Below are 17,183 nucleotides of genomic sequence, written 5' to 3'. Positions count from 1 at the left end.
CTTCCTCCCACAGGAAGCAGTTGCCATCATTGCCATTGTGTGGGTCTGGGGGAGTGTCAGTTGCAGTTAGAGCAGAGAGAATGGGGCTCCTACAAGTCACTTGGAGGGGCGGGGTCACTTTTATGTTTTGGGGAGGCGGTTGCTTTTTTTCTTTTGCCTGGATCTTTGCAAGATTTTTTTAAATTCAAACATTTATCCAGGATGTGTCCGGGGTGGATCTCCTTCTTGGGACCTGGTACACGGTCCTTGGGAAGATGCCCTTCCCTGAGTCAGCTCACTGTTCTCGGGTCCCCCTAACCCCTGGTATTCTTTCTTCCTTTGCTTTTGTCCTTGGCATTGAGGGAGACCCTGCCAAGTTGGCCCTCCACGCCAATGATGCGAGATTCCCATTTCGCTCCTTGCTGCCTCTGATGTTGTTTAATTCTTCTGCCGTGTTTTTACTTTCCTTTCATTCTTTTCTCATCGTGTGCATCTCTCTTGCTGTCATCCTCTTGCAATTTTATCTCTGACAGTTCTCTCCTGTCACGCCCTCATCTTCTTGTACTGATTGAAAAGACAGCTTTGTCTTGAAACTTTCTTCTGGATCCTGGAATAGACCGTTCTCATGTCTTACTTAGCTTCTTCTCCATGCAGTCCAGATCCCGTTATTTGGCAGTATTTTTCCATGTGTCCTTGTTGGATTTCCTTTCCTCTGTATGTTTCCTTGAACATGGTAAAATCTGTCATCTCCAGGATTCATCCGAGCATTTGGGTTTCCCTCTGGACATGCTCCACTTCTTTCCTGGGGGTAGCAAACTGCATATGAGTGTGAGAAGATTGGGGGTGGAGGTGGGCGGGAATACCCAGCTGGAGCATTCAGCCCCTCGCTCAGGCCCTGAGGGGGACAAAATTGTCTGCATTTCAAGAGATAAAGTCCAGATTCGCTCAATGTCTGTTCTGTACATCTACCTGTAGTATATTCCACTTCTTCCTAGAGTCTGTAGTAGGGCTATCTACCCATCAGTCTTATTCGTGAGGTGGATTTCATCTTTTTCCTATCCACAGAAATTTTAGTGAGAATTCAGGGGCAGCTCTGTGAGGGGCTGGGTGGTCTCTGGAAGGTTTCCAGAAACAGGCATATACCCCGGGCACGCTTTATCCAGATGCTGTGCTAGTCCCTTCCTGTGTGTCATCTCCCAGTCTTCACCTCAGCTTTGTGAGAAAGTTACCGGTCGTTTCTTCATTTTCCAGCTGTAGAAAGCAGTTGAAAAACTCACACAGGATCACACTGAACAAACGAGTGACAATACCAGAATTTGAACACAGATGTCTTAGGTTTTAATGTCATTCCTTTCATGTCTGTACTGAGCGATGAGCATCTCATATAACGGAGTAGATAAGAGTGTGGGCCCTAGAGCCAAACGACCTGGGCTCAATCCGACCTCTGCCATGTATGTGCTGAGTGACCTTGGGCAGGTTACTTAACATCTCTGGAGTTAAGTAACTAAGGCAGTGGGGAGGAGATTAATGAAGCCCATGAGAGTTGAACACACGACGAACCCATTTCTGTCTCAGGTGCCACTGATTCCTCTGGGGGGTGGGTCTCATTGGCATCTGAGGATAATTCTCCAAAGTAAGTATGTACTAGAGTATTATTTTTTTAGCAGTTTCATGCCCTTATTATTTGTGTAATTAATGCCTCTTCTGAATGCCTCATGGCGTCAGGGGCCGTGCTTGCCTGGTTCTCCCCTGTACCCGTGTCTAGAATGTGGGAGGCAGTCAGTGAATTTTTGCTGCACTGATGTCTTTTCACGATTACGGTGGCCGGTTCCGAAGCACATCACCCTGTGCCCTTGCAGCTTCCTTCTCCCCACAGTGACTTGCCACCTTCCTCTGTGCTCCCACCACTGCTGATTGGTCAGCAGACATGTTTCCTGCCACGTTGACCTCGCTCTTCCCTGCACAGCGTCCCCTGATGATGTAGCCAGGAAGGTCCCGGGGAGGTAGCATAGGCCCCAAAGTCTGCTGGAACCGCAGTGAGCTGTGAAGAAGGGGAGGAGCCAGGGCTGCGTAAAGTTGATGCTGTAGAACCAACCGGAGTAGAAAGCTGGGTCTCGAGGAGGTGAATGCTTCTTCGGGGTCGGGTTTCTTGAATCATTTCCCAAGGGTGTTGAGTCTAGCAGCCAGGGGAGAGGCAGCACAAGGGTATGGTGGGCCTGGCAGCGTGACCCCAGCCAGTGACACCTGCTGTCTACCTTCCCTCCATCCCACTCAACAGGCCCAATCCCAGACCAGCAAGCGTCCCCTGCTGGTGGGGCTGAGTGCTCTCCTGCCCTGCTGAGACCGGGTCACAGGCTGGGTGGGAGTAGCTCTGCCTGCTGGCCCAGACCGTGGAGTAGGGCTGGAAAAGGCTGGGCTGGCCCTGGACCAGCTGCATCTAGCTGGGTTGAGTGCCTCCTGTACCCAGTGTGTCCTGGAGAAGGGCGGAGCCAACAGAGATGGCCCCCACTGTGGAGTAGGGGGAGCCCCTGGTCCCCGAAAGCCCGTTTTCTAGGACAGGGCTAGAATCCTGCCATCCCGATTGAGCAAGACAGGGAGAAATCAAAACACAAGTAAGTCAGTGGTCAGATGCTTTTTTACTCCAGAGGAACCCAAGGAGCCTGTCAGTGTTCCATTTCAGCAAAATCAGAGAAGAATTTGCTTTCAGAAAGAGAGGGTCAGTTTGGCTCTAGCCAACTCGCCGAAAATCTATTGCTTATTTTCCCGAGAATGCAGGATTTGGTGATGGGGGCTTAGAATGTGGTTTTCGTTACACTTTCCATTGAGTAATGACCAGACCTGACATTGTTGCCTTTGCCTCCATTCTTTTTTGTTACACTTAAAGACTAGGTGAAGTGTGGTCACAGATACATGCGCAAATTAGTGGAAATGGAAAATACTTTGGTGACTGAAGCAGCCGGCCGGCCATGAGCTCACCCTCTGGCCAGGATCCTGGTGTCCGCGGACGTCCAGGGAGCCTTTCTGTGCACAGTAGCGAATCTCTGAGCCAGGCTTGGAAAGACAAGCTCCGGGTGTTTTCCTTGGCATGTGGGCAGTCTCGGTTCTACCCAATATGAGGCAGGTTTCTGAGGCTTTCACTGGGGGAATCATCTTGCATTTCCTTTTGGTGACGTTAGCTACTCTGGAAACCCTTTGTAGCCCTCAGAGAAAGGCGGGTATTTAGCTTGGCGATATCAGGACACACGGCTGACCCTAACAGGGGCTGTGGAGTGAGGTACCTGGCCGCTACGGCTACTCTTCCACTGACCAGTGGAATTTCAGATGTCAGATTGAAGAGTCATGTGTGTTCCAGTCATCCCCCCAAACGTTTTTTGAGCCCCTCCTCTGTGCTAGGCTTGGTGGTAGACCCTCGAGATGGATAAGACACAGTCCTTGCCTTCAGGGAGTGGGTAATAAATGCTGTCCTTGAGAAAATGGCACCCTGCTCTGAGTACCCAGGAAGAGCCAACTACCCTGTTTTCCCGAAAATAAGACCTAGCCGGACAATCAGCTCCAATGTGTCTTTTGGAGCAAAAATTAATATAAGACCCGGTATTATATATTATATATTATGTTATATTATGTTATATTATGTTATATTATGTTATGTTATATTATGTTATATTATATTATATTATATTATATATTATATTCCCAGTCTTATAGTAAGATAAAACCAGGTCTCATAGTAATTTTTGCTCCAAAAGACGCATTAGAGCTGATTGTCCAGCCAGGTCTTATTTTCGGGGAAACGTGGTAACAGCCAGAGAAGGAGGTCTAATGGGCCAGGGGAGGAAACGCCTCTGCTGAGCTCAGAGGCACAAAGCAGAAGGCTGGTTCAGGGAACTGTGAGCGGTCCATGAGGCCGGTGTCTTGTAAGAAGAGAGTGGGGGAAGAGGCCAGAGATGCAAACATGGGCTGGACCCAGAAGGCCAGAAATGCTTGCACGGCACGGAAAGTCGTTGGGGAGTTTGAAGCTGGGGAAGAGCACAGTCTGATTGGGTTTTCGAAAGAACATAGGGTGAAGGAAAGAAGGAAGGGAGGGAGGGAGGGAGCAAGGATCTTGCTCTTTTATGTTTCTAAAAGTAATACATGCCATAATTGAAAGCTGAAAAAATATAAAATTGTATAAAGCAGAAAATAACCCTAAAATTCCGTTCCTAAAAATGGCTACCATTAACAGATTAGGTGATACATTTTCATCCTCTTTCTCTCATAAAATCATACCTGATTTTTTTCACTTAAAAACACATCATGGATATCTTTTCATGTTGATTCTTAGAAATCTATTTTACTCTTTTAATAACTGCATCATATTCCTCTACTTGATAAAAAAATTTATCTAAACCATGCAAGTTTTCACAATTATAAATTACATACTATGGTGCAATGAATAGCCCTTGTTTATTTTGCCAATTTGTAGGAGTATTACTGTAGAATAAATTTCTAGAAATGGAATTGCTTGATCTCGGAAAACACATATTTGAAATTTTTGCTGGATGCTGCAAGTTCTCCTCCCAACAGCTTCTGTTGCTTTGTGCTACAGTCAGTCTTGTATAAGAGTGACTGTTGTCACACACTCTGGTCAACACCGAGTATTAGCAACCTTTTTGACCTATGCCAGTATAAATGGCACAAAAGCAAAACATACAAACAGAAACTTGTTTTAATTTCTACTTCTTTGATTATTAGTGAGGCTTGGGCGTCTTTCACATCTCTATTGATCATCTTCTGTAACATTATTTGCCTTTATTATAGGAGGTTTTTACATATTAGAACTATTGACTACCTTTCAGTTGAAAATATTTTTCCTGTTTTGACGTTTGTGTTTCAACTTCGTGTAAGGTATCTGCTTTGATCCTGCAGAAAGAAGTGTGTGAGTCTCCTTCATGACTTGAGTTTCGTGTCACACTTAAGCTTTTGTGTACCCCAAGGTTATAAAAAGATTCTCCTATGTTTTATTCTGAAACGTGTTATTTAGATTTCAATCCCTAATTCATCTGGAATTTGTTCTGTTTTAAGGAATGAAGTAGTAAACGCCCAGCTTTATATTTTCCTAAATGGATAATCATTGGTCTCAATATCATTTATTGAAAGACCCATTCTTTCCCTATTGATTTAAAATGTCCCTCTTATCTTTCACTGAATGTCCCTAACCACATGCATCTGTTGTGGGTTTCCCCACTCTGTGTCGTTGGTTTGTCTGGTTCTGTAGCGGTGGCACCCAGCTTAATGAAAATGTTCTATTTTCATGTATTTACTCCTCTAGGTGAACTTTGAAGTCAACTCTGGAATTATATGAATTTTATACATTAATTAGGACAATCCCCCTGTGTCATTTTTCTTTTCAAAAATGTCCTGTTTTTATTGCCAGTGAGTTTTGAAATCAATTTTGGACTCATGAAATTCATATGTTAATTAGGCAATAATTGACATCCTTACAATGCTGAGTCTTGCCATCTAGGAGTATTGTGTAGTTCCTCATTTATTTACATATTCTTTCATATCCTTAAGATACGTTTACTTTATTCATTTTTACTGTAATCATCAAAATGTTACATTCTCATTGTGACAACTAAAATAGAGAGTTATAGAGAAAAGGTTCATACTTGTAACTATTCTGCTTTTATTTCAGTAAAGTAGGTTCTTCAAAGACGAATTAATAAACCCAGGATATGTGCATATTTAATTTTAATAAATGTTATATAATTTTTCTATCAAATAAGTTTTATTTATATAGATCTTAAACGTTTCATTTTAAGTTTACTCCCAGGGGTTTTATAGTTTTATTTTTACTGTACATGCTCTCTTTTCCCCCTATTTTCTAACTGATGATTGCTGGTACATAAGAATGCTATTGATTTATGTATATTTACTTTTAATTTAACTCTCTTATTTAGTACTGATAGTTTTTCAGTTGGCTATCCTAGATTATCTAATTATGTAACTAATATAACTAATTCAATTGCCTGAAAATAATGGCAATATTATGTGTGTCTTTAATATTTATAACACATTTCTTTGTCTTATCTCATTGGCTTGTGCGTTCAGAATAGTATTAAATGATAGCAGTATGTCAGGTGTTCTTGACTTGTTCCTAATAATAGGATTTCATCTTAAGAACATCGTTTTAACTTTTCTAACGTGCATTCTTCATCACAGTAAGGAAGCCTGTTCCTAGCTCAGTACTTTATCAGGAATGGATATTAAAGTTATCAATGACTTTCCAGCGTCTCTCAAGATCATTTACTGAAATGTGATTGCACTCCTGTAATTAAACCTCTTTGCTTTATCAATCTTTAGCATACTGCTAATTCAGTTTGCTAATATTATTTTAAAACACTGGTGAGTTTTACTTACTAATGTTTTATTTGGAACCTATGGATCTTTATTTATTAATGAGATCCGTCTCTTTTTTATGCCTTTTCTGTCAGGTTTTGGTATAACGCTGATGCTGAAGTCATAAAAAGCACTGCAAATATTTCTGACTTTTTTATTCTCTGGAATAATTTAAATAACATCAGTTTTTCTTTTAAGGTTTTATGGATGGGTTCCATAAAACCATTTGGATATTGTACTTTTTAATTATAGTATCTTTCTCAATATTGTTGCTATTTTTCTCTTTATTGAAGGTTTTTGTCTCTTCTTGAGACAATTTTGGGAAGATAGATTTCCCTAGTAAGCACCCGTCTCGTCTAGATTCTCAAATACATCGCAATAAAAATTACATATCACCATTTTCACATCTCCTCCGTATTTGGAATCACATTCTCTCTCTCATGCCTAACATTATAAATCCGTGTTTTCTTTTTTTCTTTTCCATCACACATACCAAAGGATTGTCTACTTTGTTGACTTCCAAAGAACCAACTTACTTTTTGAAATTCATTATTTCTGCTTTTATATTTTCAATTGTTTTCTCCTACCTTCTTTTGCTTAGTTTTGTTCTTTTTCTAGTTCTCTATAATAAACACTAAGTTCATTTCTTTTTTATCTTTCATAATTATTAATATAAGCAGTTGAGGCTATGGATTTTTATTTGAGTAGTTATGTGGCTTTGACTGCATCCTATATGTAAACAGTTTGTTATTTTAATTTCAGTTTCTTGTTTTATCTCTGAATTGGAATGTTTTTTTCTTTCCCAAATGGTTCATTTTTACCCCTGGGGCAGGGGAGGAAGTGGAATTGCTCTAGACCTACCAAAACCACATGGATTATGTGTGGGAGGTATGATTTCCCCCAAAGGAAAAGAGAAGACTAGACTATTTTCAAAAGAATTGGGAGTGGATGTTAGACAGACGAAAGTACCAGTTTCTTCTTTATTGTCAATAGAGTTGTTAAAGGATTGAATGAGATAATACATGTAATTTACTTAGCACAGAGTCCAGCACAAAACAAGCCCAATAATAATGAGATTAATGCCCTCTCCTCATGCCCTTTCTCATTGATGATCAGAATACCAACGCGTGCTGTGTGATCCCACAGCTCTCTAGGAGAGCGTTTGCAAATAGTAGGTTACCCCATCGCACCTGGAGGTTACCAGGTACTCCCCATGGCATGAGGGGATCTATGACTGGGGCCTCATTTCACCTTGAGGAGCCAGGAGGAGATTTGACTCCCCCGGATCCCAGATTCTGGGCTGGCTGTGAGACTTTGCCACTCCACGTGCGTCTGTGATTCATGAGCCTCCACACCATGAAATAAAGGAGGCCATGTGCTCCTCCCAGAAACGTGGGCTCTGACCACCTGACACGTGACTGCCTGGGCCTGCCCCCTTTCTGCAGACCTGGGAAACATTTGTCTCAGTGTCCTTAAGCTTCCAGCACATTGTACATAAGGAATATTCTTTCAGTGAGGATTTTTTCCTGCAGTCTGTGTTTTACATGATTGATATTAATTAGCAGGTACTAATTAATACAGCCTTCTGGCATCTTGACAGGGGTCCTGAGCCACATGCTGAGACCTCCCCCTGCAGTAGATGGAATTGCTTTGTGCTCTCTTAAAAAAAAGAAAAAAAAAAACCTAATGAGCTGCTGCTCTGTTATTTCATTTGGAATTTATCAGGACAGTTTATGTGATCAAACCACACAAGTATAGTTCTGGGGGCCAGCCCTCCTCATTTCTGAAATTTGAAAGTGATCTTTTTAAGGCAGAGCAGGAGAACATGGAAAAAAGTCTTTCATCTCAAACTTTAAAAGAGAGAGAGAAAGAATGGAAAGAATAAAATGGAAATGTGGCATATTTTTCTGCTGTGGAGGGCTTTTTTCCCCTCAACGCAGCAGAATTTTCCTTATTAAATAGATAGCTGTGTGAGAAAAACCAAAACCAGACTCGGGATGGAAGTGAGACGGGTGGCGATGGGAGAAACAAGAGAGCAGTGAGTTTCTGGGCTTGCGGTGAAGCCCGGGTGCCAGCCATGGGCTTTGGCTCTGGGAGGCCGAGAGCACCCAGCTTCAAGTGGGCTCCGCTCCATGGAGCATGGTGTCCTGCAGCGTAAGAGAAGGTGTCTGTTCAGGAGAGCACCTCCTTTGTCAGCATGGCACCCCCTCCTCGGGGCCGGGGCGTCTTGTGGACAAACCCTGGTGGGGGGCCTGGATTCACTGTCAGGAAGAGGGTTTGGCCACATGCCCCTGGGATTGGGACCAGCCCAGCTGTGGAGGGCATCTAGAGCAGAGCAAGCTGAGGGCTACTTGCTCCCAGCCCTTGGGCTCTCTGCCCCACCATGGCAGTCTGGTTGGCACTTCTGTTGCAGCCACAGCAGTGACACCAGGCCCTGTGTGGGACATGGAAGGAGGGAGCAGAGCAGAAGCATATTCTGGGTAGCTGTCCATCTCAGAGGAGGTCCAGTCTACAGGCGGGCAAGTGCTGGGCCAGATGCTGGCTGCCAGCAGCATCACTGGGGGAAAGCAGGCCACAGCAGGGGTCCTCACACCCCCAGCTCTGTGGCTGGGACTCTTGTCCCTGTGCCAGCCAGTGATTCCCATTCCCTAGGGCTTGGCATTGCTCTCTGTGCCAAACCTTTAGAGTCAGACATGCCTGAATTCAAATTCTGACGCTCCCACTTGCATGCTGTGTGATCTTGGACAAGTCACTTTTCCTCTCTAAGGTCCCATTCTGTAATCTGGGAAATGAGAGTACCTAGCAGCCGGATACAAGCCAGGCCAGCCTTTCCTGTCGCAGAGTGGCTGTCACTGTTACGGTTGCTTCCTCCAATGCACCTGAACCTCCCAGTATGGACCCCGTCCCTGACACTGCTCAGCTCCATGGCAGCCAGGGCCAGCAGCTGGCCCACTTGCTGTCCGTCACAACAAGGCCAATAACACAGTGTCATCTGCTGAGGTAACTGTATAAATAGGAAAGGAGCTGAGATGTCCCAGCTGTGCTGCCCCAACCCAGATAGAAGCTCCCAGCACTGGCCCGTCTGAGGTGGGTGGCCACCGCGTGCTCGGCATCTGGGCGCCATCCCTGGTTATGGCAAACCCAGCCAGTGCATCCCTCCCATGGGCTGCTCCAAGTGGGGCCTCGCCGTGGAGCCAGGCTCGGATCAGCTTAGCTTCTTGGGCATCTCAGTGGTCCAGGCCCTGAGCCAGGAGACTCCTCACGACCGCCATCATTATCCCCGATCCCAGTCAAGGAAACTGAGGTCCTGGGAGGTGAAAAGGCTTGCCTGTGGCCACCCAGCTGGGAAGCGGCAGAGCTCAGGTTCCGAGTCTCCTGGCTCTAAGCCCCACACTCTTCCACTCACAACACAGCTGCCTGTCACGTGGCAGAGTTGGCAGGGCCTCCAGGCCTGGGTGGGCCCACTGAGGATGGGCCCTGGACAGCTATGCCGTGATGCGTGCCAGGGAGGCAGTGGCAGGAGGTGGAAGATGTAGCAGGGGGAGGTGGCCGCAGTATAGCCGTGTGCCCTCTTGGACAGTGTTGATCCCAAAGGAGAAAGCAGGCTGGGGAACCTCTGGCTTCAGCTTACTTCGCAGCTGCCAGGCACCAGAGGACTGGCTGGGGTAAAAGAAGGGCTAACAATATGGCAGCCTCGACAGACCTGTATTCAAATCCTGCCTCTGTCACTTCCCAGCTGTGTGGCCTCAGATAAGCAATGCAACTCTCTCGGCTTCCGTTTCTTCTCTCTAAATAGAGGTGAATCCACCCTGACAACAGTGCTGTTGTTACGAGTCCATCTCTCGGCAAAGCCTTTAGCTTAGGACCTGGCACATAGTAAGTGCTCAGTTTTATTATCGTCACCTGACTTTCTTCAGCTATACACTGAGGGTAACAATGTACTTCATAAAGTTATTGTATGGGATAAATAAAATATGCCTTCATTCATGCTTGTCTTCTTTCAACTAATGTTTACCAAGCAGCTCCTGTGTACTCTGTTCCAGCCGCTGCGGACTGAGCTGGTGGAGCAAGACACACTTCCTACTTGGAGGGGCTTTACGTCTGACGGAGAAATCCGACAGTAAATGCATGAATGATACAAATAAGTCCATAATTGCAGTTGTGGTGAGGGCTTGTATAGGCTTAGCACAGCACTGGCCAGTACAAGTGGGAGGTGGCTCTTTTATGATTTCATTATGAGTTAGGCTTTTAAGTATTTCTGGTTACAGGCTAATAATACTGAAAAGATTTCCCTGGATTTGCGTACTATTAACTGTGGAAGATTTGCTGCTTTTGGAGTTTTTGTTGTGGGAGTGAAAGGTTGTTTATATGAAGGTTGTGCCCAGAGGTTACGGAGGATCAAGGTCGCCCGGGTCCCTGGGGCCAGGAGGCCTCCCTGGGAGGTCCCCTCAGCCCTCGGCACACTGTGGCCTTGGCGGTGTGCTCCGATGCCGGGAGTCGCCAGTGCTGGAGGCGGCATACTTTGTGGAGGTGGGTGATGAACACTCGGGCAGTGGAATTTGCTCTTATGAAGCAGTGAGCTCCTCGTGCCCCCAGGGGCTGGTGGGGGGACATGGTGTGTGGCTGGGGTAAAAGAAGGGCTAGCAATATGGCAACGCTTCAAAAGCAAGTTCTCCTGGCTTCTGTTTGTAGAGCCAGGAACCTGAGGGGAAGCAGAGGGGCCCGCACCCGTCCTCACAGGGGGGAATAGGACGAGGCTTCCACACCGGGGGTGTTATTGGAGAAAAGGCAGTTCCCCGTGTGTTTCTGATGGCCAGTGAGTGGACAGGAACACGGGCGCTGGAGCCAGACAGCTCCGGGTTCAAATCCTGCACGCTCACTGTGAGGCCTTAGGCAGGTTTCTTAATCTCTCTGAGCTTTGGTTTTCTCTGTAACCCTCATGGGGCTGATGGGAGGGTCACATGAGGTAAGGAGGGTCGGTGTCCACCTTGTAGCAAATCCTCGGGAAGCATCCGGTCTCTCCTTTCCCCGTGTCCTGCTGCTCAGTGTCTCTTCCTGGGCACTGTTCACTGTGCCACTCAGAGGCCGCTGGGTTCAGGTCTGCACCCAGTTCTCACGTGAAACAAAGCAGCCCCATGTCCCTCATCCCGTCACCTCACGCTCAGCACTAGAGACTTTCTGTTGTGTTTGAAGCAGTAATGGGATTTTCAGGACTGCCATTGCTGAGTCTTTGGGGAGGTAACTGAGTTACATTTTTAAGAGAGGAGAGGAAAAACAAGGGCAAGAGAAAGAGGCATTCTGTGGATTTCAACTACCAAACTTGGAGCTTCTACACAGGAGAAATTATTTCTAAGGATTAAAATTTTGGAAATATGATGCCTTTAGAAAGAACGGAAGTGGAAATGGCTCCTCTGAGAAGTACCAGCATATGTTTCTGTGATTTAATGGTTTCCCGTCACAATGTGTAGCTATTTTAAAAGCAGATGAATGACTCATGGTATCCAGCAGCAGCGGTTTACTGTGATGGCAAGAGCAAGTCCTCAGGGAGGCAGGCTTCAGTTTGACTCCCATCTGCATCATTTGCCAGCGGTGTGACCTGGAGCTAGTTACACATCCCTTCTGCATTTCCTTTTCCTCCTCTATAAAATGGGTTGTTGTAAGGATAAATAACATAATGAATGTGTAAGTCAGTGCAGTACTCATCCATCCATACAAAAAAACCCCATGACTTTTACATTAAGTACCTGGTTAATTTTATTTGTAATGATTCTTAGTAGTTCAACAGTAAACTTTTACGGCTATAAATTTTCCTCTGATTACCACTTTGGTCTGATCCCATAAATTTTGACTTGTCATGTTCTTATTGTCATTGTCTTTGAAAAGACTTTTTATTTTAGATTTTTTGTTTTTTCTTTGAATTGAGAGTTGCTTGTGAGTGTCTGTATGTGTGCATGTGGATTTTCCAAATGGTTAGACTTTTTTCTATATTTATTGTTAAATCCTAGATGTAATGTAAGGTCAAAGAATGTGAATAATGTTACATTTACTTTTTGAAAGTTATTGAGCTTTTCTTTACAGCCTAGTATATAATCAAGTTTTATAAGCATTCCATGGGTATTTGAAATGAATTACATTTTCATTTGTATAACGCCAAGCTTGTTAATTTTGTGACTCAAATACTATAATCACATATGCACACATACACACATGTATGTATTTGTGTGTTTTTTTTAATGTACATACACATGCACACATACACACACAAATTCTAGAAGAGACATGCCCAAGGCTCCCTCTATAGTTACAGCTTTGTTGAATGCACTTTTCATTTCTGGCACTTTTCTGCTTTGTATACTTTGATGCAGTGTGGCTTTGTGCGTAGAAATTTGTAATCATTGGATCTCCTCAATCAAATGTGCTTTTCATTAATATCAATCACTCCTCTTTGCCTTGCTCAATGTTTTCTGCCTTGAATTCTGCTTTACGTCATACTCCTGCTCAACCCCGCCAATGTTATGGGTGCAGTGGCAGTACTCATGGAGGGCTGCTGGAAGAATGTGCCACCCCTTGTCCACGCATGCCCCCCGAGGGTCGGAAGGCGGCCCTGCAGCAAGCCAGTCAGCCGAGCGCTGTGTCGTGCACACGCTGCACAGCCAGTCCCCGGCCAGGTGCTTTGTCCTGAATTCCCCCTGGGGCAATACCATGCGGCCATGCCGCAGCTCAACACTGGCCGGGCATAGCCATGTTTGTATGTCACACACTATTTTCTTATTAAGCACCCTCAGGAGAATTCTCTGTCTAGCCTTAGCTTTTATACCAAGGACTTGCTTTTTTTGATTTCTTCTTTTGTCCCTTAGTTAATTTATGGTGTGTGTGTGTGTGTGTGTGTGTGTGTGTGTGTGTGTGTAGATAGATAGATAGACAAATGGATACACAGCTAGGTGAATAAATGAAAAACTGAATTCAATCCAAATCGTGTTCTGCTGGACACGACCCCTTAGACCTATTAAACTTCATCGGTTGGTGAAAAACACAAGTATTCATTCATCCCTTTTATGTCCTGTTATTTTCCAGTTGGGTTACAGGGAAAAAAACCCTTATTGCTAGAGAGTGTATGAACCAGAAATGCTAGAATCTTGCCAGCATTTATTTTGGTTGTTGCTCAGATGTGTGATTTACAGTTGAGCAATCTATGTGAAAAACTAGTAGTCAGGATTGGAATGGAAATCCAAAGAGTATCTCAGTTTTTCGTGTCACCCTTTATACCTTCTAGCAGAGCTAGTTTTGTGCTGTTTTGTCTGATTAATGGTGACGCCCACCATCATTAAATACCTTCTTTACTCTTAGGGATCTATCTTCTGGATCTAATCTACATCGATTCTGCATATCCTGCCTCAGGCAGCATCATGGAAAACGAACAAAGATCCAATCAGATGAACAATATTCTCCGAATAATCGCCGATTTACAAGTTTCCTGCAGCTATGGTTAGTACCCCTGATTGTTGGAATTGTGAAAACTTGATCACTGAAATTGGGGTCCAGCACATCATCAGACAGAAAGCTCTAGAAACCAGGTAGTCCCCACACAACTCTTCATTTTAATACCTTGTGCTAGATACTAAAACATGTGCTAGATCTTTTACACACATTTGATCTTCAAAGACTATGCAAACCAGATGTTACCGTCTTTGTATCACAGATGAGGAAGCTGTTGCTGAAAACAGGTCAGTCGCTTGTCTGAGCTCATGCGTGTGCTGAGTGGCAGCGCCCAGGTCTGTCTGGCTCCCAAGCCATTCATTCATGAAGAGCTCTGTGGGCAGCTTCTGGGCAGTGCTCCTTGAAGCCACTTCAGGACCCAGGCTCTTCCGTCTGGTGGCTCTGCCATGTCCCCTGGCCGCAGAGTCCTCCACTGAACAATACCTCCAGCTGGCAGATACAGGAAGGGAGAGAATCACAGAAGAGGGGGTTTTATGGGCCAGACCTGCTTGTGGCACACACCACTTCTGCTGAGGAACGCTAGGAAATGGGATCCAGTGGCAGAGGCCTCAGGCGACCTGGGATCAAAACCTGACTCTGCCACTTCCCAGTGACATGAGCTTTGCAAGTTGCTATGGCTTCTTCTGTGAAATGGGTATATTATGTACCCCAAATGAGTTAGATGCGAAGGTTAAAGCAGGTGACTCCTAGATTGCTTGGTATAAAGCCTGGCTCAGAACAGGTGCTCCAGTGTTGTCTTCCCAGGATGCAGCAGCTGCCGCCACGGGCCAGACTCTCCATCTGTGCCAGGACGTGGATTGGGCCTTCACACTAGGCTGGATAGGGTTTGTTCATCTATTCTTGCATTCTTGTCACACAGTGATGGGCAAACTCAGAGGTTTGCCTAGTTCCACCGGGGAAATCGGTTTTCGGGCACAGACAGGTGGCTCTGGTGTGTTCTGGAGGCCAGCTTTCCCCAAAGACCCGTCTTTTCCCCAGAAAGGAAGTGTGGTGGCCTCGAGGTGTGGTGTCTGTGGCCTCGCCATCTGGGGGTCACCCCTCGAGGACAGAATCCAGGCCTGATGACCCCTCTGTGCCCAGTGCCCCGCACAGGGCCTGGCCCAAGGGACCATCAGCAACTGTAGACAGACTGAATGTGTCCCAATACCCAAGGAGCATCTAGTGCCAAAATCAGTGATTTGTACACTGTTCATTTGGGGCCTAGAGATGGGGAGAGACTGAAGCCTCTGGATTTTGTCCCCCATTTGCAGATCACCTCACAACCCTGCCCCATGTGCAAAAGTACCTGAAGTCCGTACGCTACATCGAAGAGCTCCAGAAATTTGTGGAAGACGACAACTACAAGTGAGTGCCCACTGCCTCCTGGCCCTCGTTGGGACCAGTGAGTCGCCCCCTGCAGGGCTTATAGAAGACCACTGCAGCACACCCACGCCCCAGCCACACAAGCCCATGCACGTGATGTGACCCGTGACCCCTGACCCCACAGAGCCCTCAGTGGTGCAGTCTGAGCACCGCCTCCTGCCAGCCTCTGCCCCAGGCCCACAGGTGCCACGGCTCTGAGAAAGGTGTTTTGTGAACTCCTCAGCATGGCTCTCCCACATCGCTTGGGTAATGTGAACTTGGACTCCACAGCAGTGCGTGGTACATACAGGCTTGGTGCTCCAGGTTCTCACTAGTGACTCACAGTACTGGGTAGAAGGGCAGCTTTCAAGCCATAGCTCCAGGCTGGCAAACGGAGTTTTCTCCACGAGCCTGTTTCGTGGACGAGACAGCACCCTGCGCTCCCAGCTTTCTGCAGGATACTCACTGACTGGCACTGGCTGAGGCCCCATTTCTGTCCCATGCGATGCTTGTGGAGTCACCCAGTTTCCACGAAGACCCCTGTGGGCCCTTGGCCTCATCTTCCACTCACCCTGCTCTGGCTTTTGGTTCTTCCTTCATTTGTGGCCCCTGGGAATTTATCCAGCATTTCTATGTATTTAGAGGGTGAAGGAGGGTTTTTCATAATAGCTATGTCTGCCGTGTTAATTGGACATCCTCTTGACTCATTTTGAGCTTGAGGTCAACCGAGAGCCTCAGAACCTTTTCATGTGAGCTGGTAGAGCAAGGCAGGTCTCAGCCTTCTTGTCACTCATCGCTTACCCCCTACCTGTCAACTTGACATGTATTCCTCTAAATCTCTTCTTATTGGTCGCTTCTCGTGTACCATGATTCCTTTGAATCCTGTTACCCAGTATATATATTTTTTATCTCTTCCAGTTTTGCATCTGAAAATGTGATCAGCTTGACTACTTGGTTTTCATCTAAATTACTAAAAACTGTAGAGAACTGTGGCCCCTAGAGACACCCCCCAGGTTACCTGTGGTTCACTCACCAGGACCCCAGGAATGGCTGCTCAAGCAGCTCCACATTTGCCGGCTCTGCAGTCATGGTTCTCAGCCCTGACTGTGAACCAGTCACCTGGAGCCTTGTAACCATCCAGATGTCTAGGGTGGGTCCTGGAAAATTGTATTTTTAAAGCTCCCTAGGTGCTTCTAATGATGGGTTAGAACTTGGGGAACAGACATAATGGCTTCAGCTGTTATTGTATAATATTTTGTTAAAATAGAATATAATATGAAATTTTGATCTATTACATAATAGTAACAACAATAACTGAAGGCCAGAGATTATCGTTAAAGTTATGTTTGCCACAAACTGAGCTCATTTTACTTACGAAGCATTTGCTGTTCCTAAAAAAAGTACCCTGGAGTGTAAAATGATCCCCACTTAGGTTCTGGGATAATATTTTCCATTCATGTGCCAGTAGTACAATTAAAGAGACAGTAATTTTTCATTAACACTAATATCCCTTAAGGAGAAAAACAGCCTATTAATACTTCTGACCATGAGCTAATCCTTGGACAAGGTGCAGATTGTGGGTAACTACTCCTTTCCTTCAGAAGGACATTACCCCTCACCCCCCACCCCAACTTGATGCTAAACAACAGTCAGCCTGGACTTTACAAAGGCCCTTTGTTGGGGTCCAAGTGGACAGACTCAGGGAGGAAGGCTGCGTTCTCACCCCCAGGCCCCTGGGCTCAGACCACTGAGAAAGTCCCTTCCCAGGGAGTGGGTCCCTTCCTGGCTCTGAGTGGCAGAGACGTTCAGGGCTTATGATTCTACTGGAGGAATCCACACTCTAGAGCCCAGCTAGAAACTTTGCTTCCCACCCCAGAGGACACAGAGGCTTAGCTATTACCTTGATGACCCTACCCCCGTCTACTTTGGAGCTTTTGTGCCAAAGGGGCCCACGCAGTGCTTGGTTTTTCTCAACCTTTAGTCTATTT

The 17,183-nt window shown here is 45.7% G+C and overlaps 1 protein-coding gene across 12 annotated transcripts in view; it reads left to right on the top strand.

Moving 5' to 3' along the window:
• RALGPS1 (Ral GEF with PH domain and SH3 binding motif 1) overlaps positions 1-17,183 on the top strand; it is a 289,205-nt gene that overhangs the window by 228,968 nt on the left and 43,054 nt on the right. For all 12 annotated transcript variants that reach the window (XM_088793588.1, XM_074331044.2, XM_074331047.2 and 9 more), the window contains 2 exons: positions 13,705-13,842; positions 15,105-15,198. In XM_088793588.1, the coding sequence (XP_088649714.1) occupies positions 13,705-13,842; positions 15,105-15,198 (232 nt within the window). The remainder of the gene's footprint in view (positions 1-13,704; positions 13,843-15,104; positions 15,199-17,183) is intronic.

This window comes from Rhinolophus sinicus, chromosome 16, assembly GCF_057876585.1.
Source record: "Rhinolophus sinicus isolate RSI-liver-muscle chromosome 16, RSI-T2T, whole genome shotgun sequence".
Lineage (NCBI taxonomy): Eukaryota > Metazoa > Chordata > Mammalia > Chiroptera > Rhinolophidae > Rhinolophus > Rhinolophus sinicus.
This window is presented reverse-complemented; position numbering and strand designations above follow the sequence as displayed.